The following is a 27,473-nucleotide window of genomic DNA, read 5'->3' on the forward strand; positions in this document are numbered from 1 at the left end:
GAGGAGCATGCACACCACAGCTGCAGAGAAGCCCTCATACGGCAACGAAGACCCAGAGCCGCAGGAGACAGATAAGCAATTGTGTTTCCATGCACTAGGGATTAAAAAATTCTAAAAAAATATAAACTATACATGCTAATGTTGGTAAATTGGTCTATATTAAAATTGAGAACTCCTTGGGAATTCCCTGGAAGTCCAGTGGTGAGGACTCTGAACTTTCACTGCAGAGGGCCTAGGTTGGATCCCTGATTGGGGAACTAAGATCCCACAAGCCATATGGCATGGCTAAAAAATAAGTAAATAAATTAAATTAAGAACTTCTGTTCATCAAAAATACCTTAAAGAGACAAGACATTACAAACAGGGAAATGATACTTGTAGCACAGATGGGTGACAAAGATTTAGAATCCAGAATAGAGGGAGGAAAGTATATATATATATAAAACTAGACTCACATAGAAATATATTTTTTACATTAATGATTATATTAAAGATAAAACAACTCAACAGACAGACACTTCACATTAAAGGAAATACAAATAATCCATAAACATAGATGTTCAACTCATGAGTAAGCAGAGAATTTTAAATTAAAATTTAAGATCTTAAAATTCTTAAATTTTAAGAATTTTAAATTTAAAAATTTTTAATTAAAATTTTAAATAAAAATTAAGATCTCATCTCATACCTATCAGCCTGTCAAAAATGAAAATGTCTGACAATGCCCACCCCAAGAGTTGGGAGGATGTAGAGTGGTGAGAACATTCATACACACTGTCTGAAGTCTAAATTGGTAGGATAGTTTAGGGAAGAGTGTGGTATGCCCAGGACCTAGGGATGTCACCCCTAGCTGTCTATACCCAGGAGCATGACTTCACACCACAGGTAATGATTTCATCCAAGGGGGGTGAAAATCTTAGCTATTACAATAGTTTGTGATCCTCCAAAGAGCCACAGAACTTTAAAATATACAGTATATTTGTGGTATTAAGTTTTGATTGGGGTGAATAGGAAAACAGTGTGTAAGAGGCTTTTTGGATGGAGACAGTTCCTTGAAAAAGAGTTGGGAAACACTGGGAGAAAGTCCGGGAGGCATGTGGGTCTGCATCACCATCCTTTGTACCAGTGACAGACTGGGAAACACTGGCTGTTCTGCAGCAGTGCAGCCTGCCTGCAAAACTGAAGATACTCACAAAATGCAAGACTGTGCATCAGGGAGACTGAATCAATCACAGCTACATGAGCTGTTGGGGAAAAAAGCCAATCAGAGAAGAAAAGCTACTGGATGGTTCCTTTAATATGAGGTCAAACCATGCAAAAGTCAACAGAAATACATGCTAAAACAAAGACAGCCTGGGTATAATTTATAAAAAGCTTGAAATACTGGATAACTCTAAAGGAGAGAGTGGGGAGTGGGATTGAAGTGGTATATACAGGAGTTTGAGATTTACCCGGTGGCTCAGATGGTAAAGCGTCTGCCTACAACGCGGGAGACCTGGGTTCAATCCCTGAGTTGGGAAGATCTCCTGGAGAAGGAAATGGCACCCCACTCCAGTATTCTTGCCTGGAAAATCCCATGGACAGAGGAACCTGGTAGGCTACAGTCCATGGGGTCACAAAGAGTCGGACATGACTGAGCGACATTTACTTTTACTTTATAAAGGAGTTTGAATTCTAAGAGTCTGTATTTTCTTAAACAGGATGATAAATATCAGGATAATAATAAATGTATTTAATTAATTTTCAAACAATATTTGCATCTATATACTGTATATTTCTTTGGAGATACATATATTTAATAGTAACATTTTAAAGGGCTTTATACCATGTATAAAGTATGGTAAGGTATACCATCTATATCTGATACATTGGTATGTGATTTTGAATCTGATTCAACTGGAGGGGTCTTGGGTGCCACTGGATATAATTGTGTGTCCTTGTTTATGGAACTGGTGGGGACTGAATGGTAGGTGATGTATAGTGATGGTATGAAGTCACCCAGTGCACTCTTTCAACCAGATTATGTTTTTGCAGCAAGAATGGTTTGAGAATCTGGTTCCCTGAGCCCCTCTCTCCTCTCAAAGAAGGACTGTTTATCCCTGAAAGACTTGTCTCCTTCTCCGTGTGTCCCCTCTGTCAGTCCTCTTTGGCAGCTTCTCTCTCTCCTTCCAGCCCTCCCTGATGGAGCTCTGGACACAGCCCTCCGTGGAGATGAGGCGGGCAGTGAGGAGGACCTGTATGAGGATGTGCACAGCTCCAGCCACCACTACAGCCACACTGGAGGAGGCGGCGAGCAGTTGGCCATCAATGAGGTACAGTCGGGGCTGCGTGGGCTGCGTGGGACGCACGGCCCAGCCAGGAGAGCAACTTCAGCACATTCATGCAGGCCCGGACAGCCACAGACTGTGTTCCAAGCAGATGACAGTGGCACGGTGTGCACTGGGCACAATTTCAGTCTATGGCTCCCAGTTTGGAATGTGGTGTCCACGAGCAGAGCTGTCAAATCCGAGGTCCCTCCTCTCTGCCTTCATGGGGCCTCCAGGGAACCCAGAATAGTAGGTGTTGTACCCAGCACCTATGATATAACCCCTGTAATATCATCCTCAATGGAAGATCTGTTTGGGAGGAAGGAGGACAGGGGTTAGCCTCTTAAATGATTTAAAATAGCCATGAAGTAATGATTTCTTCAAAATCCATTATTCATAAGGATTCAGCATCCAAATAAGTTGATTTTCCCAGTTTTTGAAGCCTTTCTTTAAGTGCTTCTAATAAGCTGTTTTGAGTATAAGGGGCTCCAAAATGATGTCGTTTTAAGCATAATTCACAGAAAATATTTCGCTTTTCCTTGATGACTCAGCTGCCCTTCCCAGTCTTGGGGCCCAACCCTGGTGGGAGGCCATGTACGGTGGGGGAGAGCCTCCCACCCCTGGATCAGAACTCCTCCCTGCAGTGACCAGACACACAGCTCTGAGCAGGTAGCCCTGTGAGCACTGGTTTACTGACCTGTAGAATAGGGTGACCATGTGTTTGCAGGAGGACAGACTGAAGTAACAAACGGAAGTAACGTGGCATGCAGTAGGTTCTTGGTCTCCAATGATGAGGATGATAATGAGGAAGGAACAGTAACGTAAAGCTTTCCAGGACGCTGAGAAGGTGTGGGGTTATCTGATTGGCCATCAGTGCAGCCTTGTTACAGCTCTCGTGTCTGCTTTTTATAGCAGTCTCCTACCTGGTGGTGGAATCTGGCCGGTCACATCGTGCTGCTGGTTGGGGACGTGCCTTTTCAACCCTTGACGAATTGTCCACTCTCAGATGCTTTGGATGAGGAAAGCTAAGAGCCAGGAGTGCTCTAGAAGAACAAATAATCTCTGATGTGGGGCAGGAGGGGGCCACATTTTGATGGAAATGACGCAATTGGGACTATGAATTGTATAGGACCTATTTTGACTGCTTAGAGAATTTGTTTCTTGTTTGGTTCAAAGGTCCTGCCTGGTGTTTGAGGTTACTGCGTGGACAGGGTGCTGATGTTGTACTTATGTTTAGAACCCTCAGTGCTTCCAAGGTTCTGGTCTTCCCCACACCCTATGAGAGCCCCCGGGATGGAGGGGGAAGACAAAGCACACCGCAGAGGAGGGCCAGGGCTAGCTGCAGAGCCCCTCCAGCGATGCAGTGAGCTGACTCAGGGCAGAGACTGGGCTGCTCTCCCCATGAGAGCCACCAGCACTCCCAGACCCCGACGTACAAAGTCCTGAAGCAGGCAGCACAGCGCAGAGCAGGGCCTGGGTCTGACCCCCTTCCTGACACTGGGTAGTGGAGGAGCTGCTGCAGGTTATTCCGTCTCAGCCTCTGTTTCCTCCATGTGGGGTAGATGTTGCACCTGTGCCCACTGGCATGTCAGAGTCACTGTGCCCAGGTGTACTGGATACTCAGGAAAGGCAGTATTTGTTATGATTTGTTGGCAGCATTCACCAGATTCACCTTATCGGGAACTCCAAAGAGACGTAAGAGTTGAGTCTCCGGTGACAGGCTGTTTCACCCAGCCTTGTGAGGGCAGCGTGTCCTCCTCTGCATCCCTGGCCCCTCTCATGCTCATGGCGCTCACGTGTGTGGCCAGAAGGCTTGCTGGGGCTCAGCGTGGGTTTCAGGCTTGGAAATAACAGAAGCCACAGGTGTCAGAGAAAAGCCCATACTAAATAACATCACTTGGACTTTCTAAGAACATATGAGTGTCATGCTCTAAATTGGGACACTTTCTTATTCCTGGTGACCTAAGAAGGAGTGGTCACTGTTTCCTAAGCAGGAGGAAACGGAGACCACCTGGGCTGAAGAGCAGGCACATCACAGGGGCACAGTGAAGCCCTTTTGTGTTCTGAGTGTGTGAGGAGCGCGTGTGTGTGGCCACGTGAGGGTCTGGATGTGGAGTGTATGCCTCATGTTGTATGCCTGAGACACGCATTTACTGAGTGTGTGTGTCAGGCAGTGTCCCAGCCTTGGGACAGAGCTGTGCACGGGAGGCCGCCCTGCCTTCAGGGAGCTGACGGCGGGGGCGGGGGCAGACAGTGCCCATCTGTACACGTCTCTGGATTTTACTGCATGTGCCCTCATGGAAGGAGAAGGGGGCACAGCGGTGTCTTTTCCCTGTATTTCCCGCACCTAACTTGTGCCTCACAGCTCACGATGGTCCAGTTCCTGCAGGATGAGTTAGTGTCAGGGCCCAGAATTGTCCCCTCTCATCATTGTCCCCTCCAGATGCTTGTGACCAGGCCCAGGCCTGGGCCTGCTCATCTGCCCAGTTTCTACCCTCCTTCCATTCTCTCCCTGCCTCTATGGCTTCAGCCATGCCCTGCTGAGCCAGCGACATCCCTGAGGTCAGGCTTGAGGACATTCTTACCCTAGGGATTTTTTTTTTTCTGAAGAGTTGAAGGCTAAAAGTAGGCAATGTCTTTGGAAGTCATGGTTTCCTTTTCATTTTAACCCCCACACCAAGTTGTGAGATAGAACCAGAGGATGGTAGGCACAGCTCTCAGCCAGGAGGCCTGGGATCTCCTGGTGGCCACTCACTAACCTGCAGACAACAGTGTCTCCCTTCTGGGCCAGGCCAAGCTGCACTGCAGGACGGCACACATGGGGAGTGGGGCTTGCCCCCAGCTCTGCCCACTTCCTGCATGGAACTAAGGGCTTTCATGTGTCTGGCTCCCCTCTAAGCACTTGTGTATTGAGCTGCTCTGATGGCCCTGCTCCAGGAGGGCAAGGTAGCCTGGTGGCAGCTCGTGGATCATCCTGCCAAGAGAAGATGACACCCAGACTAGAGGGCAGACAGACATAAAGCTGGTACTCCAACCTGGGGCTTAAAACATTTTTTAAGGAGTTTTGCCAATAAGTAAGCCAGCACAGCTTCCCTGAGATGACTCAGACAGTAAAGAATCTGCCTGCAATGTGGGAGGCCCAAGTTTGATCCCTGGATTGGGAGGATCCCCTGGAGAAGGAACTCGCAACCCACTCCAGTATTCGTGCCTGGAAAAATCCCATGGACAGAGGAGCCTGGTGGGCTCTGTCCATGACGTTGAAAAGAGTCAGGCACAGCTGAGTGACTGACTCACACACACAAGCAGCACAGCAGGTAGGAAGCAGGACTGGCCTGGCGCACAGGGCCACAGAGTTACCAAGGGTAGAAGGTAGTGTGGCCTTCCTGTTGCTCCTAGCACTTATTTATGGAGCATTTAAAGAACACCACAGGACTCAAGGCCAACTTGCGACCACCCCTCCATGGAGGGGGTCTGACCCCCCTCTCTCCAGGAGTTTCTGTCTTCCCCAGTGCCTGTGATCCGGGATATCTGTCCCCAGACCTGACATGGTTCTTGCACCCACTCCTCAGCCCCAGGGAGGAGCCCAGTGCTGGTCAGTGCTCCAGGCCTGCAAGTGTCCATGGCCAGCAGCCCAGGGCAGCCTTATTCTTCCCTCAACTCCCAAAGCCTTGCCCCCATCTCCACAGCAATCCTGCCTGCTCACAGACCTGCACACCAACCCACGCCACCAGCCTGGTGGGCCAGGCCCTGCTGCCTCCTCCACCTACCTTCCTCTCCCTGGCTTGGATCCTTCCAGCCTGAACCCCTCGGCGGCCTAGGCCTTTGCTTTTAAGCTTTTTTTGGCTTTGCTTTTGGTCATGAAATACAGAAAGCCTGTTGCTATTGTCTTTCCTGCCATGTACCCAGACACCGGGGTCTGAAGCCTGGGTGCCCAAGGTTGGACAAGAGGCCACCGCTCAGTTCTCTGTTCTGGCCCACGTTCAGAGGTTCTTCTCCCACTGAAACTCTGCTGGGCTGCTCAGCTGTAGAGGGGACAGAAACCTCATCCCAGAACTGGGCCATGACTGAAGTCCTAAAGCATGGCCCCTGAGGCCAGGTAGGTCTTGTAGACCCACAGCACTCAGCACCGCCCTGACCCGTGGCCTGAAGACACACAGCCCTCTGTGCCCTCTTTCCTGGGTGTCTGATGGCTCTAGAACCATAGGGGTAAAATGACCAGGTCAGAGGTCTGAGCCATACCCCACCAGAGGTATGGGATTTGGGGCTCAGGGAGCCCCTACAATCCTTGTAAGAGGTTAAGAGAGAAAATCTTGAACCAGTTTTTTGAAGAACTGGGCAGGAGCAGGACTGTTTTCCCCTACTAGACAGATAGGTAGAGCCAGGCTAAACCATCAGATCTGCAGGGAGCAGACAGCCCAGCTGGACATATCCCAACCCTCCTCTGCCACACCCACAGGTATTTCACCTGCACTATTCAGCAGGATGGTAACGTCTTCAGGTTACCTCATCTCTTACATCCATATAGAGCGGGCACACACATGGAATCTGAACATACTGTCACCCACAAGGGAACACCCCGCCACTGCACATAATCCCACCATGGGTTCCTCCTACTCCAGGAGCCACAGAGCTGAGCATGGAGCCTGGAAACCTCTGCCCACATCTTAGATGCTCTTCAGTTTCCTTGGCCCCCTCAGCTGCAGCCTTCTGACCCATCGGAGGGGCACAGTGATTGTGACAGAGCTCCTCACATGGATGGAACAAGAGGCTTGCATGTGAGCTCTGAGCCTTACAAGGTTAAGACTGAAGGCTCTGACCAGGAAGCAAAAGAAGTCCCTAGGTACTGGACATAGGGTGTTTTTTTTTTTTTTTTTTTTTTTTTTTAGCTGCTGAATAAAATTGTTCCCTCAAAAGTCAACTCAAAATGGATTAAAGACTTAAATGTAAGACCTGAGACCATTAACCTCCTAGAAGAAAACAAAGGGAAATCTTGGCATTGGTCTGGGTGATGATTTTTGGGTATGACACATTTGGAAACCACAGGCAGCAAAAGCAAAAGTAGGTGGGATTGGATTGCATCAAACTAGAAAGCTTTTGCACAGTAAAAGGAAACCCTCAACAGACTGAAAAGGCAGCCTATGGAGTAGGAGAATATATTTGTAAACCATGTATCTGATAAAAGGTTAATAGGTAAAATCTCTTAAAGGACTCACAACTTAATAGCAAAACAAACAAAAACAACCCAATTTAAAAATGGGCAAAGGGACCTGAATAGACATTTCTTGAAAGAAAATACTCACTGTCACTCAACATTGGAAAGGCAAACAAAAACCATAATGAGGTATCACCTCACACATTAGAATGGCTGTTATTAAAAAGACAAAAGATAGTGTTAGTGCGGGTGGAGAATCGAAAACCCTTACACACTGATGATGGGAATGTAAATTGGTACAGCTACTTTGGAAAACAGTATGGAGATTCCTCAAAAAATTTAAAATAGAACTATTATATAATCCAACAATCCCATTTCTGAATGTATATCCAAAGGAAATGATATCAGGATCTCTCAAGAGATATTTGCACTCCCATGTTCATTGCGGCATTATTCACAATAGTCAAGACATGGAAGTCTAACACCTAAGTATTAGGTATTATACTTAATATCCAGATGAATGGATGAATAAAAATGTGGTATATATATTATTCAGCCTTAAAAAAAGAAGGAAATCCTGCCCTTTGCAACAATGTGAATGATCCCTATGCTAAGTGACACGGAAAGACAAATACTGCATAATTTCAGTTATATGTGTAATCTAAAAGTCAAACTCATACAATCAGAGTAGAATGCTTGCTAAGGGCTGAGGGGCAGGGGAAGAAATGGGAAGACGTTGGTCAGAGTACAAAGTTTTAATTATACAAGATGAATAAGTTCTGGGGATCTAATGTACAGCATGATGAGTATAATTAACAATATTGTACTTAAAATTTGCTAAGTAATTAGCTCTTAAGTGTTCTCACCACACAGACAAAATGGTACCTCTTTGAAGTGATGGAAATGGTAGTTAATTTGGTTGTGGGGGTAATTTTATAGTGTATGTCTAATATCCAGTCGTTCGCCTTAAATATACACAATCTTTGTCAGTTATACCTCAATGAAACTGGGGAGGAGGGTCGGCAGCTGAAGAAGCCAGATGCTTTCTCATAGGAACAAAATGCTGCGCTGATAGGCAAGGTCGTAAGCAGATGTCCTGAGTCAGGGCCTTCCTGGAGCACCTCTGCATGGATCGCTGTCTATCCAGAATTCAAATTCCTGGGCGAGCTTCTTTCTGACAGCAAATTGTCTGACTTTTCTGAGCCGCACTCACTAGCCTGTGAAGTCAGGGTCAAGGAGAGTCCTTGGTGTTAGGACTCAGAATCCCTGGCCTCCGGCGCCCCGAGCGCACCCTGGTCTTCTGTGCGCCCGGCCGGCTAGGAACCGGGACCACTGGGACCACTAGCGAGGAGGCGCTCCGGGCGGAGCTGGGAGCACGCCGGATCGCCCGGCCCCACCCCCTGCCCCGCCCACGTCGGTGGCTGGGTAGCGGGGCTGGGACTGGGGGGGACCTCGGCGCGCGCCGCTAGGGAGAAGCCGGGGCCTGGAGAGTGCGGCGACTCCGCCCCACTCCGGGCGCCCCGGCAGCCTCACAGCCGCCCTATCGCGGCGGGATCTCGGGGCGCGCGGGCCGAGAGCCCGGGCGCCATGGCCAGGGCCCCGCAGTCCCGGCGCCGCCCCGCGCCGCCCGGGAGCGTCCTGCGCGCCCTCCTGCGCTGCAACCTGCCCCCCGGCGCCCAGCGCGTGGTGGTCTTCGCCGTGCTGGCACTGCTTGTGCTCATCAACGTCGTGCTGATATTTCTGCTGGCCTTCCGCTGACCGCCGGGGTGAGTGGCGCCGGTGAGCATCTTCCTGCCACCCCCAGCCCGCAGTCGCCAACAGCCCGAGGTGCGGCCGGGGTAGCGCCGCACTGCCGGCCGCTGAAGAGAGGCCTCCGCCGCAAGTCCCGGGTGCTAGGGCCCGTCTGTGTGTATTCCCCTGGGATGCGGCCAGGTGGGTGACTCAGGGACGAGGTAACACATGTGCCACGCCTGTCGCGCGCGCGTGTGTGTAAAATGGCGCGTCTGTGTGTGTAACTGAGGATGCGGATGCAGCTGTGGCCGCGGCTATCTGGTTGTCAGGGAACCTTGCACATGTGACCACTGTGTGAGCAGATCTGGACGTGCTTTTCTGTATGGGTTGAGATGTCTGAGGATGAGTGGTTTCCTCTGTTCATGTTATCTGCAGTTGCTTTGACCATTTTAAGTCTTAAGTGCTCTCAGTCAGCATGCCCCCCACCAAAGGCACGGCCACCCACCACCCTGCCTCTTGCAAGTGAGCATTCTGAACAGCCCCACACCCAGGATGCTTGCGCAGGGGGCCGTGGGAGCCAAGCCCTGTTCCCAAGACTGTCGGAGTGGAATCCTCCAACAACCCACATGTGTGAGACAGAGAGGAGGTGGGGCAGGGTGGGGAGGGTGATGGGTGATTATCCTGGGGCACTCAGGCAGAGCCTGGCTTTCCCCGGCCTGTCAAAATCTCAGACGCACAAAAAGGTATCTTGCCCCCTGTCCCTGGCTTATCCTAGTCTTGAAGTTGACTCCCCCTCCGCTGGTGCAGTCCTCCACCTGCCCCCACATAAAAACCTCACACCTCAGAGGCAGCTTGTGCTCTTCATTACCAGCCCAAGGTTGAGCCCAGAACCCTCGCCGCTGGGCCTGCCCAGGTTGAGTTTTGCCTTCCGTGCAGCTGCACTTCAGAGTGCCAGGAAGGGCCCCTGTCCAGAAGCACACCATTGTTGGCTCTGGTGGCCGCTGGGCTGCCCTGGAGGTAGACTGCATCTCTGACCCCTTGGAGCTACATTCTGTATTGGTGACATCACACAAATGGTTAATGTCATAGCTGTAACTCCTCTAAGCACCTCCCATTTGTGGATGTACAGGGGAGCTTGGTGATCCAGCTCCCTGGAACTCTGAGCTGATGGGGGCCAAGGCACAGGGAAACTGTGTAAGTTGCTCATGGCTCCCCTGTTCCCAGCAAGGTGCTGGGACTCAAAAGTGACCCCCATGGATCAGGATGAGTATGGGATTGTCCATAAAGGTGTCATGAGTCCTGGTCTCTCCAGTAAGCTGTGTCTCTTTGCCCCAGAGCTGGAGCCCTTCCAGCTGAGCAGAAAACCACCTGTGGAGGATCCGCACCTCTCTGCAAAGACTGGCAAGAGCAGGAAGCACTGGCCATTCAAGAGGGGCTTTTGCTTAGGGCTCATTTGAGGGAATATGGAGACAAGGGGAGACACCTGACCTGGTTCCTCTGGTGGAAATTACCTAGTGTGTCTGCAGTACTCCCTCCCTGTGTGGGGACCAGTGTGTGCAGTTTGTGTGCCCTGAGGATGGACAGCATCCACCTGCCATCTAACAGATTGTTCTCCGATCAGAGTGTAGCATCCCATTAGCCGGCCTATGAAAGTGAACTGGCAGATTTGCGCTGGGGGACTTGCAGGAATAGGAAGTCTGAGAACACTCACTTCTCCAGGATCAAATCTACAAAGCTTAATAAACAAGAAGCTTTGTTCCCTTCCAGATCCTAACTTCAGGTTACCTAAGCAGCTCCAGGGGTGAATCCTCCCCAGTCTCGGTAACTCATCACTCAAAACATACAAATCTTCCCAAATAGCCTCCATCCTTATGGGCACACTTACTTTTGGTCACTGTCCCTGTGCAGGGATGTTCACCTGCAGCTGTGTCCACACTGGCTCACCCATACCACCTTTGAGGCACTCTGCTTCATCCTGGTGTGGGGCCAGACCCACCAAGACCTGGATGGCAGCCTGCTTGTGCTAACCGCCCAGGCTGATGCCTGCTCCCAGGCTGCAGCTGGTCAGTTCCTCTTGTTTGGCCCCACCAAGTCCACTTGTCTCATCCTGGCCTCACTGCAGCCAGGAGGCTTCTCCCTGCAGGAAAGGACAAACCCATAGTGGGTCTTCTTAGCTGGATGAGTACAGTGGTGTCTTGAGGGGGTCTGTGACCCCCAGGATTTGCCCAGTGCTCTGAGCCCAGGGTCCCTGGGTGGACCACAGAAATGTGCAGCCCATGAAGAGCTGCTACTATGAGAATGGGTGTACATATAAGCTGTAGATTATTCTGAAAAGTCATTTCACTGGGGTTTGGAACAGGCTTAAACCCCACCCACCAAAACATAAAGCACTTCATGGTAGTCTCTGAACATGCTTTCTCAGGCCCTACCCTGGAGGCAAGGCCCAGCTGGAATGGGCACCAGTACTTAAGCACCCCTCCCACCTCCCACCCTGTCCCTTTGGGACACTGTGGAGATAGCAAGTGGAACTGAGGTAGAGACCAGCTAGTCTCGCTAGTTCCTGTTTTGGTGGGAGGACCGCCCTTGGAACAAAGAAGGCCCCTCGCTGGGTAGCAGCTCAGAAGAGGAAAGAGCACAGAGGGGCTGTCTGGTGATGCCCCAAGGCCTTGACCGCTTAGCCAAAGAGCTGGCCCAGGCCTGTGACAATGAGAGCCAACACTTGGCCCTAGTAGAGGAGCACAGACCTCACCTCCTGGGCAGCCCCAGTCTGCTCCTCCTCCTGCCCAAAGCCCACAGAGCCGCTTGTCACTCACGGAGGAGATGCTGAGCCCACATGACATAAAAGCAGGAGTCGGCCGGATCTCAGGTGGCCTCGGCCTGCAGCGGCTTGAAGTAGGGCTTCAGTTCCCTGCCAGAGACTGAGCTGGGTCACAACAGTTAGAGACCCACATCCTGACCACTAGGTCAGTGGTCGGTGACAAGGCCCTGGCTCTTCAGCTTTGCAGAAAAGATTTCCCACAAAGAGAGTGATGAAATAAGTGAAACGTGTACTAGGAGGAAGAAGAGTACAGTACATGTGGATAGACACATGGGCACACTCAGAGTCACACCCTCATGGTCACTTTTAGGGGGCATTTGGTCCAAGTTTCCTTTGGCCAGTCATTTTGATTTGCCTGGTTCTGAGTCTGTATTTGGTATACCTCGGGACCCTCCCATGTGCCTGCACATCTCAGTCAAGATGGATTCCACTGCAGGGGCCTATGAAAGCTCCAAGGAGCTTTCTAGTCAGGAAGGTCTCCTTAACGTCAAGAATGAGAAACGTGTGGTATCTTATCTTTATATCGGCAGGGCTCAGCCTTCTCTCTTTGTCCTGCTTATTGATATTTCGGAGTTCCTGTCCACAGGGAATAAACTCTTAATTGCTCACCCTGGGTGGGGGTAGGGGGGGTCTACCTCCTGCTTCAAGCCCAGTGTGAAACAGAGCTCTGAGCACATGGACTGCATAGGAGGGGAGCATCCCTCCTGATGTGATTTCTGATCATGTGGGAAAGAGGAACCACACCAGTCATTTTCACAGGGAGAAATTAATGTTGAGAATTGTTCAGCAGGTATAAAGTAGCTGACTCAGTCACCACGTGCTCAAGAACAGCCCTGAGGTTTCTGTTAGAGATGGCAGTTTTAAGATGGACCTTCGTTAGAGCTGGGGAATAAAGGGAAATGGTGGAATCAGAAAGAGTGAGAATCCTGTGGGCTGGAGATCTAGAACTGAGGAGAGGTACTGCTCAGCTGGTGCCAGGGGTGCCAGGAGACTGGTTCTGCAAGCGTTCAAAAACCACTGCAGACCAGATCCAGCTACTGCAATGGCTGGGCACTGCCAGACCTGAGGAAAGAGGCGTTGCTGTTTGTCAGGTGGCTTTACAGGTACTGCGTGTCCACAAGAAGCCACTAGGAAGGAGTGAGGCCCTTCTCTCTCCAGCTCTGAGGTCCCCTCAAAGTCCACAGTAGGAGCCCCTGATGGGGTCCAAGGGGTACAGCAGAGATGCAGCTGGCAGTGCCCTGGCCCAGCATCACAGAGCACAGCAGAGACACAGCGGGAGCTGAGAGCCAGTAGTTGAATCCTGGCCCAGTGGGGACGGGAGGAATGTGTGCCCTGTACAGCGGGGGGAGCAGCATGCTTGCACTCAGATTTGATGGCTCACCAGGATTCCAGTGATAAGTTCAGTGCCAGTCTAGACATAGTGCATGTCTGGGCACATGCCCTGGGCACAGCCCTGTCCCCCTGAGGAGCTCAGGGGAGCCCCCATCAGTCCACTCCTCTGTGAACAAGCCAGGATTCCCTCTTTCCAGAGTAGGGGGACAGAGGCTAGAGGAGCACCTCTACCCCCTGACATGTCCTCCCTGGCTCTCTCCACAGCTCATCAGCGATGGCAGTGTGGTCTGTGCCGAAGCGCTCTGGGACCATGTCACCATGGATGACCAGGAACTGGGCTTCAAAGCTGGAGATGTCATCGAAGTGATGGACGCCACCAACAGAGAGTGGTGGTGGGGCCGTGTCGCTGACGGCGAGGGCTGGTTTCCAGCGAACTTTGTGCGGGTATGGCACTGGCCCTGGCTTTTCCTAGACCTGAGAAGAGCCAGCAGCAGGCTCTGAAACACAAGCCTGAATCTGCTCTGGGGTCTGAGGTGCTGGATGTGGATGTCTCACCCATGGGTGGGACTGCAGGCTCAGGGCTGGGTGAGCTTCCCAGGAAGCCCAGCCTGGGAATTGAGACACAGCCTTCCTCCTGCGCCACCACCAACTGCACCTTACCCCTGCCCTCTCTCCAGGAGTCCTCAGAGGCCAGAGAAGAATGGGTCAGAAGTGATGGGTCTCTTTGGGGGCAGAGGGTCTGCATGTTAGAATACCACTGCCACAGGCAGCTGGGCCTCCCAGGATCTTCAGAAGCTGTGCAGACCATGTGCGCAGATACTCAGTTCTAACTTTCACAACAGTCCTGGACTCTGGGAACTGTCACTACACCTAGGGAATTGAGGCAAGGACAAGCTCAGTCTTTAACCCAGGAGATCACAGGGAGCAAACCCAGACCTGAGGCAGCCTTTGCTCTCCAGGGAAGGAATCCTGGTGCAGCCTCCAAAAGGTCAGGCAGAGGGCAGTGGGGAGGGGAGGCCCCAGGCCCTGAGGTTCATTGCTTCTCTTGCCCCAGACCTCCTGGGTTAACAGCCCTCTCTGCCCCCTGAGCCCTTCCTAGTTATAGTCTCAGAGCCAGCAAGGCCACACCACCTATCTACTTGCTTCACAGCCCCCAGTAGGCCCAGTGTGAGCAGGTGCTGGCAGAACCCCTGTAGTGAGCATCTGCACCGTTCTAGCCTCTGTGCTGGCAGAGCCAAACGTGAGGGAGAAAATGGGGACTGGGTACCCGCCTTTGGACCTGCCCTCCCCGTCCCTCTGGGCACTACTCAGGTGATGCGGGAGCTTCCTGCCCCTGTAACGCCGTGAGTCCTCCGAGGGTCAGTTCCGTGATGTCAGCGTGTGGGATGCTGAGCGCTGACCCTGGGGGGACTCTGACTGGCCGTGTTGTCTGCAGCTGCGGGTGAACCAGGACGAGCCTGCAGACGATGAGGCGCTGGGGCCTGGGCATGGAGGGGCTGGGGATGGCGGGGGCACCGAGGCACAGGGCAGCAGGGACCAGATGCGGACCAATGTCATCAACGAGATCCTCAGCACGGAGCGAGACTACATCAAGCACCTGCGAGACATCTGCGAGGTGAGGCTGCTGGCAGGTGGGCGGGCTGGCAGGGTGGGGCCCAGAGGGGACCCTGACCACCCGCACCCCCAGGGGTACCTCAGGCAGTGCCGCAAGCGGGCAGACATGTTCAGCGAGGAGCAGCTGCGCACCATCTTCGGGAACATCGAGGACATATACAGATGCCAGAAGGCCTTTGTGAAGGCACTGGAGCAGAAGTTCAACCGGGAGCGGCCTCACCTGAGCGAGCTGGGTGCCTGCTTCCTGGAGCACGTGAGCACACTGGCCCTGGGGCCTGGGCCCCAAGCCCTCCCCGGGCAGTAGCCCCAGCTCTGCCCATCTCTGCTGGGGGCTCGCCCTACCCCACCAGCCCTGACCCCAACTGCCCTCTCCCTTCTACCCTGTTTTAGAAGTGTCACCACTTCTGGGGGTCAGCCTGGGGCCCAAGGAAGAGAATGCTCCTTGGAGTAGGAGGGCCTAGGCTTCAGCCCTGAAAGGAACTGCCTGGGGCAGAGGTGGGCTGGGCACCCTAAGGACATTCCTAGCAAATTCTGGGGTTCCTTACACAGTAAGCACACTGAAATTTGGGTTGAAGTAATTCTTATTTCCACTCTAAATGCCGGTTGACATTTAGCCGAGGTTCATTGGACTGGTCTGGGCTAGATGGGACTCATTTCTAACCCTCTCCTGTAGCAGTCACACGAGGTTGAGCAGAAGACGCCTTGCCCAGCCCATCAAGGACAACCTGTGTTCCTTTCTGGCTGCTAGCAGTGGGGGGTGGGCAGGCCTTGCCACCTCTTGCTAGTGGCAGGTGGAGAGCTGAGGGAGACCTCAGGAGCAGGTGGTGTGTCTGGGCACCTGAGCGACTGTGGATCTGGGTCCATTTGTCAACAGGCAGAGTTGTGACGGGGAAGTGGGAACTAGGGCAGGTCTAACAAGGCATGCTATCAGCATTACCCAGTGTGACCATCACTGCAGCCTGTCAGGCAGCCAGCTGATGCCACCCTCCTTTCCCACCTAAGTTCACGAAGTCCTAGGCTGCTAAATGCCAGCCCTGGTCTCCTTCTGACTCCAGGCAGATGAAAGATACACACAGAAACAGACACAGGGAGTCTCCCGTAGGACACACGTGCAACATGGGTATGTCTGTGTCACGTGGTGTTGAGGAAAGACGTTGACAGTGGCTGTCTTCAGATGTGAAGCCAGAGCTTTGTAAGGAAGAAACAAAACCCTGGGCTGAGAAGAAAGACAGCCTGGGAGGCACAGCCATTGGCCCTGGCACCCATTTCATCTCAATCTCCCTCTCTCTCTCCTTTTTGGCCTTTCATATTAGTATCATTGATTTCACCCCAGTACCTGGCATACTGTCAGAATATATGCTGAGAGCCCAGGAGAGAAAGCCAACTGGCAGTAGGCACTCTGTACCTGAGTTTTCTGGGGTCTTTCATGTCCTTGGGCATGATTCTGCATAGCTTGTGCCCAAAGAAGCAGGTAGACAGAACCTGAATCCCCTGCACTCTCTCCCACCCCTGTCCCAACACTGCCCATGGCCTGGGGGAGCAGGAGACTGTCTTCTCACCCTGAGCTGTGCCTGCAGCAAGCAGACTTCCAGATCTACTCAGAGTACTGCAACAACCACCCCAATGCCTGCGTGGAGCTCTCACGCCTCGCCAAGCTCAGCAAGTACGTGTACTTCTTCGAGGCCTGCCGGCTGCTGCAGAAGATGATTGACATCTCCCTGGATGGCTTCCTCCTGACGCCCGTGCAGAAGATCTGCAAGTACCCTCTGCAACTGGCAGAGCTGCTCAAGTACACACACCCCCAGCACAGGTAGGAGGGTGCTGGGGGAGAGGGGTGGCTCTCCAGGCCTTGGGTCAGTCCATTTGTGGAGGCTCGTAGTGTGCTGGGCAATGCTGCAGGCACTGGGGCAACAGCACAGGCTTAAAATATGTAACAGTCCCTGCCTTCATAAGCTATCCTTGACAGGAAGGAAGAGGGCGAGAGTAGGATATAAAGTTCTGCTCCGTGCCTCGTTTATGCAGAAGATGGGAGGGTGCACTTGACAAGTGAAGAAATAGCCCAGGGGCAGAGCCCTCGAAGGAAGCGGCTCCACGGGGGGCTCCAGGATGTTCCCAGCCCTCCTCTGCTCTTGATCCATAAGCCCTCTGCCATCTCTGTTTGGCCCCAGGGATTTCAAGGACGTGGAAGCTGCCTTACATGCCATGAAAAATGTGGCCCAGCTCATCAATGAACGGAAACGGAGACTTGAAAACATCGACAAGATTGCTCAGTGGCAAAGCTCTATAGAGGACTGGGAGGTGAGGATCCAATACCTCAGAAAATACCAAAGGGCTTGGCCCTGGCATTAAAATCATGCTTGCCCCCTGAGAAATCCTAAGAGGGAGCTGAAGCAGGGTGCCATGCTTCTGTGAACCAGCAAACAGGCTGGTGTCAGGAGAGAGAGCTGGGCCTCTGCTGGGCCAGCCCAGCCATTCTCCAAACACCAAGCCTCAGGCGCTGCTCCCGGAGGAGGCTTGCTGGCCTCCTTCCTGGTGAAGGGCTCAGGACACGTGTAATACGCAACATGCTCCTCCCAGGGTGCAACCAGCCAGCTTCCAGGGACAGGCTGGGCCCCCAAGTTTGAGTTAACTACTGGGGTTCTCAACAGAAGTGGTCAGGTTTGCCACAGCAGGACCAGAAACAGCTTGCCACCGGTCAGAGCCTCTCGGTTCTGTTTTCCGGGCACACACAATCCCCTCGTGTGGGCCAGTCTCACCTCTTAGGGCAGCAAGGAGGCCTGAACTAATGATGGCACTCCTGGCCTGTTCTCTCCACTCTCACTCACCAACCAAAACATCAATGAAAAAAACAAATTCCTGGGCCCCACCCTAGAAATACGGAATTAGAATCCCCAGGAGTGGGGCTGAGTGCTATGATTTATGTTTTGTTTTCAGTGTTTGGGTTTTGCTTTCCTGATCATGGGTTCTGAGGCCCAGCCCTGGCTAAGGGTCCCCACAAACTCACTTATCCCAAACAAATACCTGGGATTTGTATTTTCCTGGAGGAACCAGACATAGTACAGCTTCATCTGAAATTGTAATGTCTGATGATGGGACTTCAGGTACACTGAGCTGGAAGACCTCCTTAACTTCTTTTAAAAGACTGGCCTTGGAAGTGACTTTCAGCCAAGTTTAATTATTCTCTAAGGGCAGTGCTGTCCAATCAAAGTACCATGTGAATCACAACAGGGAATTTTACATTTGCAAGTGGCGTAGTTGGTAAAGAATCTGCTTGCCAGTGCAGGAGATACAAGAGATGTGGGTTCGATCCCTGGGTTGAGAAGATCCCCTGGAGGAGGAAGTGGCAATCCACTCCAGCATTCTTGCCTGGAAAATTCCATGGACAAAGAGGAGCCTGGTGGGCTACAGACTATGGGGTCGCAAAGAGTCAGATATGACTAAGAGGACGCACGCACATACAGCCATCTTAAAAGTGGGGGGGAAAAAATGAAACAAACTTTAACAATGTTTTGTTTAACTCAACATATCTAAAATATCAATTCGTGTAATCAACATATAAAATGTCATTGGTGAAATAGCCACAGTCTTTATTTCATACTAAGTCTTCGAAATCAGAGTATCTTTCAGTTTGATGACATCTCGATAGGGATCAGCCACAATGCAAATATGCCACTGGCTGCTGTAGGGCCTCACTTAGCAGAGACAACTTATAGGCCAAACCACCACTAATTTTTTTCCCCCAATTTCTGTGGTCTGCTGCAGGCCCTGGCCCAGTGGGGGCCACGGCAGACAAGACCGCCAATGACCACACCAACTCAGCAGGAGGCAGGACACAAAGCCCAGCAGAGTCTTGCTCTGAGCCCCAGCGTGGGGGCACTCAGCAGGACACAAAGCCCAGCAGAGTCTTGCTCTGAGCCCCAGCGTGGGGGCACTCAGCTCACGGCTTCCCTTGGATTCCGCAGGGGGAAGATCTCCTGGTCAGGAGCTCGGAACTCATCCACTCGGGGGAGCTGACCCGCATCACACAGCCACAAGCCAAGAGCCAGCAGAGAATGTTTTTTCTCTTTGACCACCAGCTCATCTACTGTAAGAAGGTACCAGAGTCATTCTTCCCTGCTGGATGGGCCTGTTAAGAGCAGCTGTGGCAGGAGTGAGGCTGAGGGCTAGAAGTAGCTGCCCCGAGAAAACGAGCCACACACACGCGATTCCTCTCCCCAGGACCATGTGTACAGGAGGCCCTTCCCTGGTCAGGCACTTTGGGCCAAAGTGGTGGGAGGGAGGTGTCTAAGAGGGAGCCTACTGCCCCAGGGACCAGAGGGTGACCCTTAGTCTGACCAGGGCCCAGTGCTGGTAAGAACACCCTCCGTGCTGATAAAGCCCTGCTTGGGCCTCAAGCCAACTCTTCTCTCCCTGCGAAGCTCAGCTTCCCCTCCCCAACCCTGGGATCTTCTGTTTTGCTGCTGACTCCCTCTTGAAAACGGGCCCACGTGGCCGGGCGGCCCTCCTGAGTGCAGGCTCTTCGCGGCCCTGGCAGACTGCTGCTTTTCTCTGCTGTGTAGCGCGGGTCCTGCCTGCGACCTGTTTCCATGGCTGCCTCCCCCACAAGACTATGAGTGTTCAGAGACCCCCAAGCTGCTGAGTAACTGCTAACTGAAACAGCCGCTCCTGGCCATGGTTTCAGCATGCAGTTGTGGGCCGAGCCAGGCTTGTCGTCTCTCCTGAGAGAACTTTCTGCCAGGGAGGTGGGTGATAGCCCACTGGCCTTTCCAGTCTCAGGGAAGAAAATGAGGCAGGGCCTTAGATGTGGTCAGGAGAGTGGTTTAGGCCGAGGCGCTGGGCAAGTAGGCAGGCCAGGGGCTCATGCTGTCTCTGGCAGGACCTTCTCCGCCGGGATGTGCTCTACTATAAGGGCCGAGTGGACATGGACAGCCTGCAGGTGGTGGACTTGGAGGACGGGAAGGACAGAGAGCTCCACGTGAGCGTCAGGAATGCCTTCCGGCTGCGCTGTGGCCCCTCGGGCGAGAGCCACCTGCTGTGTGCCAAGAAGCCCGAGCAGAAGCAGCGCTGGCTCAAGGCCTTTGCCAGGGAGCGGGAGCAGGTGCGGCTGGACCAGGAGACAGGTGCGAGACCCCACTCGGCCTTGCTTCACGTGAGGGCCCGCCCGGCGCTTTTTGCATACTGGGTGCAAGGAAGTCGACATGACCTTGCAACTGTGAGAGGCAGGTCTCACACCGGGAAAACCTCGGGGTTTGGTGAGGCTCTGGGGCGTGTCTTGGTTTCGACCCTCGCTGTAGGTCTGCATGCCTGAGGGTCGCTCCCCTGACTCACTCACATGCACACCCTCTAGAGGGCAGGGCCTCTGCTCAGTTAGAGTGGGAGGTGGACCCTGGCCTCCAGAAGCCTCCCCCTACCCCACATGAGCACGGCATCCGCCCACTGCATTCCCCTCCTGTCCTTGGTCCCCCGGCCATCACAGTAGGCAGTGACCAGGTCAGTCCTTGATCTGGCCAAGAGCCTCCCCTAGAGTGCCAAGAAAGGACAGTAGCCATCAATGGGTCAGGCTGAGTCATGGAGGAGGGCAAAGGAGGCCCCCAGAGAAGCTCCTCAGAGCATCTCCTCTGCCTGGGTGGACAGAGCCAGTTGGTGGGGCAGGTGGGTGAGACCCTGTGGCCTGCTGGGCCCTCAGGCACACACAAATTGTTCTGGTGCCAGAATGAGAGGACCATGGGCAGGGGAGATGGGAAGGCAGTTGCGTTCTCACCAGGAAGCCGGTGTCTCATTTGTGGCCCCCTCCCAGGCTTCTCCATTACCCAGCTGCAGAAGAAGCAGGCCATGCTGAATGCCAGCAAGCAGCAGGCCATTGGGAAGCCCAAAGGTAAGCGGGTGATGGCCTGAAGCAGGGCCAGCACCCGGGTCTTCGGAGGTGCCCACTGCCCTTTACAGTGGGTTGGGAGGGCCCGCTGAGGAGGAAGCCTGCACTGCAGGCACCTGGTCGACGCTCCTGCTCTCCTCAGATCCCCCGAGCAGCATCGTCAGTGCCAGTGCTCTTTCCCAGGCAGGACTGCTTCCTGGCAGCCAGCCTAGCCAAGGAGCTGAGAGCCCATTCCTACAGACATCATCATGAGAGCAACTCCACACCCCGCACCTTCCAGCTCCCCCTGGTTACACCCCTTGCAGGCCATGGAGGGCAGCCCAGGCCCTTGGATGTGGACAGCCCCAGGGGAAGCAAAGGGGGATGTCTGAAGCAGCCTAGGGATGGCCCAGTCCACCCCTACAGGCTCTGCCCTGTACCGCCTAACTCCTGAGGCATCTCTGACCCTGACTCTTCCCCTGCCAGCCCTCGGCCGACCCTACTACCTGGCACGCCAGAAGCATCCGACCCTCCCCACCAGCCTGCCTCAGCAACAGGTCCTGGTGCTGACAGAGCCCAAGCGAAAGCCATCCACCTTCTGGCACAGCATCAGCCGGCTGGCACCCTTCCGCAAGTGAGCCCGTGCCCCACTAGTGGCACCATCTGGACCTGCCTTGCCGGTGGGGCTCCAGCTCTTCCTATCCGAGGCTCACCACATCCGGCCCTCTGTCTGTTCTACAAACTGCAAGTTAGCAGGGCTGAGTGTGGGATCTGCTCAGTGCCCGCATTCTCAGTTTCCTCCCCGGTGCTGGGGTGCTGAAGAAGTTGGCTGGAGAGGCAGGCCCCCGGCACGTGAACCTCCCACACCCTCCAAGCCTGTGCTGGGCTTCCTGGGAGCCACAGCTCAGAACCACCCAACAGGCCAGCGTGTGTGAGAATGGCCGCTCTGAACTCTCTTCTTTGCACATCTAATCATCCTTCCTGCTCCTGTTTCCTCTGGGCAGGAGACCGCCTCTGCCTTCAGTTACCTGCAGAGCCAGGCTGTGTACCTCTCTGCCCTCCTGCCCTCTTCACAGGCCCCCAGCTGGTGGGCCAGGCAACCTGCACCCCTGGTTGGCAGGAACCAGGAATTCTGGGCACAAAAACATCTGGCCCAGAGCCCACCTGTTACTTCCTCCCAGTCCCTCTGTAGACACTCCTGGCTGCTGGACACCCTCTCTTCACTTGTGATGTGTTTGTTTATAGTGGAAAGAAAACAGAACCATAGTCAACTGAAAACTTCTGTCAGGATTTGTAACCAGTCCACCTGCAGCTGTGGGATGATTCTATAACCTGGTTCCAGTTTGGATTTTGTTGTTAAATTCCAACAATAGAGAATTGTTAGTGACACAGAAAGATTGCCTTACCCTAAGTGAGTGTGAGAAGCCATAAGGACTGAATTCTGTGGCCCAGCACCCAGGACTGACCCACCCAGAAGCTGGTGGGCACGTAGGTTGGAAGGAAGCCTACATCCCATGGAGGAGGGGCACCGAAGAGGGTGGCCAGGGCCTGGCATGGGGCAGAGCACAGAGCCGCCCCTGTGGCCCATGGGAATTCAGCAGCATGTACAGTCACTCTTGCACTATACCTTCTCCAAGCAGAAACCACATTTAATTTCATAAAGAAACCTGTGAAAAATAACCTGGCTGCCAGCCCTTGTTTTCTATTGTTGTCTATCCATTTTTCTCCTCCCCTCCTATTACCTTTCCACCTCAAGCCTTTCTTTAGACTAAAGGAATAAGCCAGGCCGCCAAGGCTTTGGTGGAGAGCAGCTCAGTGTTCAGAGGCTCAGGGAAACTAGGAGCTGTCTCAGCACCTCTGTCCCCAGCTGCTTCTAGGGTCTCTGTTGAGCTGAACTTATCAGAAATGTGAGTTTGGGGGACAGGCAGTCCTAATGTTTTTGGGTCTGAGCTTCCCCTTTGGTGAAATGGGGAAGGATGTGTCTTCTTTCCAGGAGGACTGAGCCGACAGGACCAGGAGAGGGTGGCTTCCCTCCCCTTCCCCACAACCCGCCGCCTTCACATTTGTACACACTGCCAAGGTCACAGGGGCTGAGCCGGAACCCCCTGGATTTTCTAAGGTGAGACACGCTACACCACCTCCCATCCAGGCCAAGCCACCTGGAGGCAAAACCTATAGGGAAAAGGCATGAAAATCATAATATGCAACACAAGTCAATCTTTATTGAAAACTGCAGTATTAATACATAACAATTTACAATAAACGTGCTTTTAAGAATTTTAAATCTGAGTTCATCCACTCATCAGATTGCATAAAAAATTAAAATAGTAAGAATTTACACATAATGGAATTGGCTCAGGATGGATGTTCCATTCCTTTGTATCGATTGACACCTTAGTTCAATGCAAAGGCGGGAGGCGGGGAGGGGTGCCTTTAACACTGGAAGACAATGCTGACTTAAGTTTTTAAAAAGTACTAAGAGAATGGCCTAAAAAAACAGTATTCAAAAATCATTAAAAATAAAAAAAAACCAACCGTTTCCTAGTCAGTAACAGTGGCTCCCTTAGGTCTCTCTTGGGTGGCCATCACAGCAACCCCCCAGGAACACAGGAGAGCTGGCCTTCTGCTAACCACTGGTCTGCACGAGGACCTACAGGAGACCTCAGGGCTCAGGAGGCCAAGTAAGACACTCATCATCTCTCAACACCCGTGTCCTGGAAGCACAGCCTTCCAGTGCTCACTGCAGGTTCCCTGTGCAGAGGTGCCAGGCTCTCCTGTCTCTGTCCCAGGTGACTGGAGGTTGGTCCTGGGGGTTCAAATAAGATCACACCAGAGGTTTTCTGTTCTTCAAGTCAATAGGGTAGGGAAAGACAAATCCTCTGAAACATCAACTCTGCAACTTTCTATCTGAAAAGATTAGACCCTCCTCTGCAGCATGTCATCTGCAGGCTCCTTTCAGAAGCTTAGGCTGAGTATTAAACAGCTTAGGAGAAAAAAACATGCCAACATTTGAAATGTGGTAGAGAGGGAGTCATGCAGGCCGCCCTTCCCCTATGCCAATCACTCCGCTCTAAAGACACACCCCCTCCTTAGAAAGCACCAAGAGAAGAGCCAGAAGCTGTCCCCCACCTCAAGCCCCACATCCTCAAGCCTGCCCTTGCATGGCCAGAGGATGTCAGACAGGTGTGCTATCCTGTCTGGGAGATGCCCAGGCCGCGAAGAACTGGGGCGTCCAGCCATTAGCTGCCAGATAGGGAGAAGGCGGCCCAACTGGTCAGAGTAATACTGTTTCCACATGTCTACCAAGTTCAGGTGAAGAAGTCTGGGTCTCCTTCTTAGACAGCAGGCCCCAACATGGATGCATCCAGTGTCAACTATGCTCTCCCCACCCTCTGGCAGGACAGCACTGCGAGACGGGCACACCCCGAGCCCCCAGACGCTCTTCCTGTGTGTGCAGTGCCAGCGCCAGAGGAGGGACAGGCACTGCGAGCCCGGTCTGGGATGCGGCAAGCACTGACCAGATTCCCAGCCCGAGGCTCAGGACCGCCGGAGACTCCTATAACACCACATTTGCATAGCACTCAACAAACAGAGTCACGTAATGTAACTGGGAGGCCTAGTAACCAAACCAACAAAAATTTTCAGGGAAGACTCAACACAAGAGACATAAAAGATCCTGAAGCGCCTCTGTGCTTGTTCCCATGAGTGGCCCTGATGCCGGCTGCACTCCTCACAGACAGCAAGCTGACGGGACCATCACTCATCGGAGAATGTCCAGTCACCTGGCCCAGATCCAAACAAGAGAAACATATCTCCTAAACCTTAGAGGAGGGCTGTAGAACAGAATTTTTAAAAAAATACCCATGATGGTATCTGTTTACTCTCCTGTCTCAATTTCTAAAATAACTGTAATTTAGCTAAAAGACCCTCAAATTAAGAATGTCACATACAAAAAATGAAAAATTTCTCTGAATATTCTACTATTGTGCTTAAGATATCAAATTATGCATTTTATAACAGAAGCTCTATTCCTTAATTTTACTGGAACTAAATGCTGCTACAATTACAACATATGACAGTTTTGTTACTATTCATTATGTCCAGATTCTCACCTGCTAGACACGCTCTACCTTTCATATTTGATAACTGATGCCCTGATAGTTTCAAAATTGAAAAGATTTCCACACATAGGTATTCCATAATGCAGAAGTATTTGATGAAGTTTTCCAGCTCAACCTCACAAAAGGGAAGTAAGATTTTTTAGACATTAAAAGGGGCATAGTATTTATAAGTTGACGTAAATGGGGAGAAAACACAACCCACTCTTTTTTTTTCTCTTAAAAACACCATTTAATTCAGTGCTCATGAAAACACTCACCCTGTGTGTGTGTCTCAGACAATACTGAAGAAAGAGCCTATGGAACTTCTCATAACTTCTTCCTGAATTCAAATGACTCTAACCCTTACAGGTAGTCTCTGTGTGTGTGTGTGTGTGTGTGTGTGTGTGTGTGTTTGTGAGAGAGAGAGAGAGAGAGAGAGAGAGAGAGACTGGGACTTTTAAAGAGTTATACAAAACTCACTCACTACACTAAACTGGGCAAGCCTACTTCTCTGCTACTGGACCAGTTCTGCCCCGGAACCATTAGAACATTACCAACCACCCACTAAACAGACAGAATAACCAGCAAAGAGTTGAGGTGGACATGGTGTGTCTGGGGTAGACAACTACTACACACACACACACACACACACACACACACACACACACACACACATACATACAAAGGTGGGTTAAGTGCTCTCCAATTTAAAGTACTTATCAGTAAACATACTATGTTACAGACAGTAGAAATAAATCTTCTGTGTACAATGATCCATGCAAAAATATCCCTAAACTTTTTATAAAATAAAATGTGAAAAAGAAAACTATGATGAATACTTACTATAGAAAATAGTTACCAAGGCTCAGCAGTCAGTTGCCCCACTCACCAACCAGGCCTGAATGCCATCCCAGTGCCAGAGCCCTGACCAGCTGCCGGATCTGTAAGAAGAGTTAGGGTCCCCTCCCCAGCCAAGGCCCACAGCACTCGAAACAACGATGGGATGGGTGGAGCAGGGGCACCCCCACCCCCAACAGGCTGAAGAGCAACAAACCCTCCCCACCCCCAACCCCTCTGACTCCATCTGAGGACAGACAGACACACACAACCATCGATACAGGCTGGGGATATTTAAGCAAAAAAAAAAAAATCCTCTTGGCTTCTTATGTACAATATTCAGATTTTAAACACAAAATCCTTTCTGTAGTAACAGGCAAGCATGTTCTAACTGGCAGACACGTTTCGACGCTGCCTGGCCCTCTGCTGCCCACTGCTGTGCGCCAAGTCTCCTCAGCCACAGGAGAAATGGTCGAAGGGGTCACAGACGACAGGTCACTCCCTCACCCCCAACTCCCATCTCCACAAGCCCCTCCAAGCGGCCTCAGGACAAGTCCCCGTCAAGCTGGGCGCCTAAGGACAGCCGCAGCCCTGCCTCTCTACAAGAAACCATCAGTGTCAATCCTTTGTTCCCATTGAACAGTTCTTAAATGTACAGCTTTCTTCGTAACGCAGCTGGTATCTTTGCCCTTCCTTGTGGGAGGGAGAACAGCAATTCCTACACATGTTTTCAGGAAACTAAAACATTTCTCAGGGGAAAAAAAATAGGGATGACTTTTCCTAAGCTAAATAAAGGAGAGGTCAATACCTCCTCCAAGTGTGGCTGTTTCTCTTCCATCCCAGGAAAATAATTTAAACTCTACATAGGACTTTTCCAATAAAGATATAGAAAACATCATATCCATCTGTAAGTGATTTGTAACAAAAATTTAGACAGCATTTAGAGAAAACTGTTTTGCTGTTATATCACCTCACTGTACTGGCACCCTACTCTAATCTTTCATGGTAATCCGTAAGAACATCCACATCACACAGACCCCACAAGCCTAAATGGAAAGAAAGCCATTAACCTGACTGCACCCCAAGCAGTGCTGGGCCTCCGCACACTCTCCCCGTGCCTGCAACTCTCTCTCACTGTGGTCAGCGTGAAAGGAACAGATGGCTGGAAAGTCGAAGTCCACGTATCCAACTGGCAACCCACCTCAACCCCAAAGGCTGAAGAATCATCGAAGAGATCTCAGATGCTCTATGAAGAAATTCACTTTAACACTTATAACTTTAAGACTTTGCATACATTACAACAGTGCATTAGTGATACAAGTTGTAAAATACTTTTCCATTCCTTTGGATTTTGCATATGATGGTTCTGCATCAGTCACTGCAGGTAGATTGAGCAAGCTTTGTGTGTGTGTGTGTGTGTGTTTTTTAACATGCATTCAACTAGATATGATTCAGAATAGATTAATACTCCCTTTTATCGTTACAGTTAGCTAAAAAGTTGCCTGGCAGCCCACCAAACAGGATTTGCTGTAAGACGAACCCAAAGAGTCAGCTGGAGACTGAGGGCGCTGGGACCTGCTAGGCTGGCTGCAGTAGTGTTTAGCTAAGTGTCGAGAGCATTACGAAGAAAGTCCTGGTTGGAGGCAGAAGGCCTGCAGCACCAGCTGTGGAACCTCCATGATGTGACTGCACAGCTCCATCCACAAACCTGAGGGTGGGGAGAAAGATGGGC

General features: G+C 51.8%; 2 protein-coding genes across 4 annotated transcripts in view; one reads left to right on the forward strand and one right to left on the reverse strand.

Moving 5' to 3' along the window:
• Positions 1 to 21,442, forward strand: part of ARHGEF4 (Rho guanine nucleotide exchange factor 4) — a 104,300-nt gene extending 82,858 nt beyond the window's left edge. The window contains exons 4-14 of one of the 2 annotated variants that reach the window (XM_068967656.1): positions 8,994 to 9,019; positions 12,318 to 12,333; positions 13,604 to 13,783; positions 14,775 to 14,954; positions 15,027 to 15,206; positions 16,531 to 16,763; positions 17,122 to 17,251; positions 18,916 to 19,047; positions 19,830 to 20,073; positions 20,751 to 20,828; positions 21,291 to 21,442. In XM_068967656.1, coding sequence (XP_068823757.1) covers positions 8,994 to 9,019; positions 12,318 to 12,333; positions 13,604 to 13,783; positions 14,775 to 14,954; positions 15,027 to 15,206; positions 16,531 to 16,763; positions 17,122 to 17,251; positions 18,916 to 19,047; positions 19,830 to 20,073; positions 20,751 to 20,828; positions 21,291 to 21,442 — 1,551 coding nt within the window. The remainder of the gene's footprint in view (positions 1 to 8,993; positions 9,020 to 12,317; positions 12,334 to 13,603; positions 13,784 to 14,774; positions 14,955 to 15,026; positions 15,207 to 16,530; positions 16,764 to 17,121; positions 17,252 to 18,915; positions 19,048 to 19,829; positions 20,074 to 20,750; positions 20,829 to 21,290) is intronic. The other variant, XM_068967655.1, reaches the window with a different exon arrangement.
• A 5,614-nt stretch (positions 21,443 to 27,056) lies between these two features.
• Positions 27,057 to 27,473, reverse strand: part of FAM168B (family with sequence similarity 168 member B) — a 35,542-nt gene continuing 35,125 nt past the window's right edge. For both annotated transcript variants that reach the window (XM_068968582.1, XM_068968583.1), the window contains one exon: positions 27,057 to 27,449. The gene's annotated coding sequence lies outside the window, so the exon portion shown is untranslated. The remainder of the gene's footprint in view (positions 27,450 to 27,473) is intronic.

The sequence above is a fragment of the Capricornis sumatraensis genome, chromosome 3 (assembly GCF_032405125.1).
Source record: "Capricornis sumatraensis isolate serow.1 chromosome 3, serow.2, whole genome shotgun sequence".
NCBI lineage: Eukaryota > Metazoa > Chordata > Mammalia > Artiodactyla > Bovidae > Capricornis > Capricornis sumatraensis.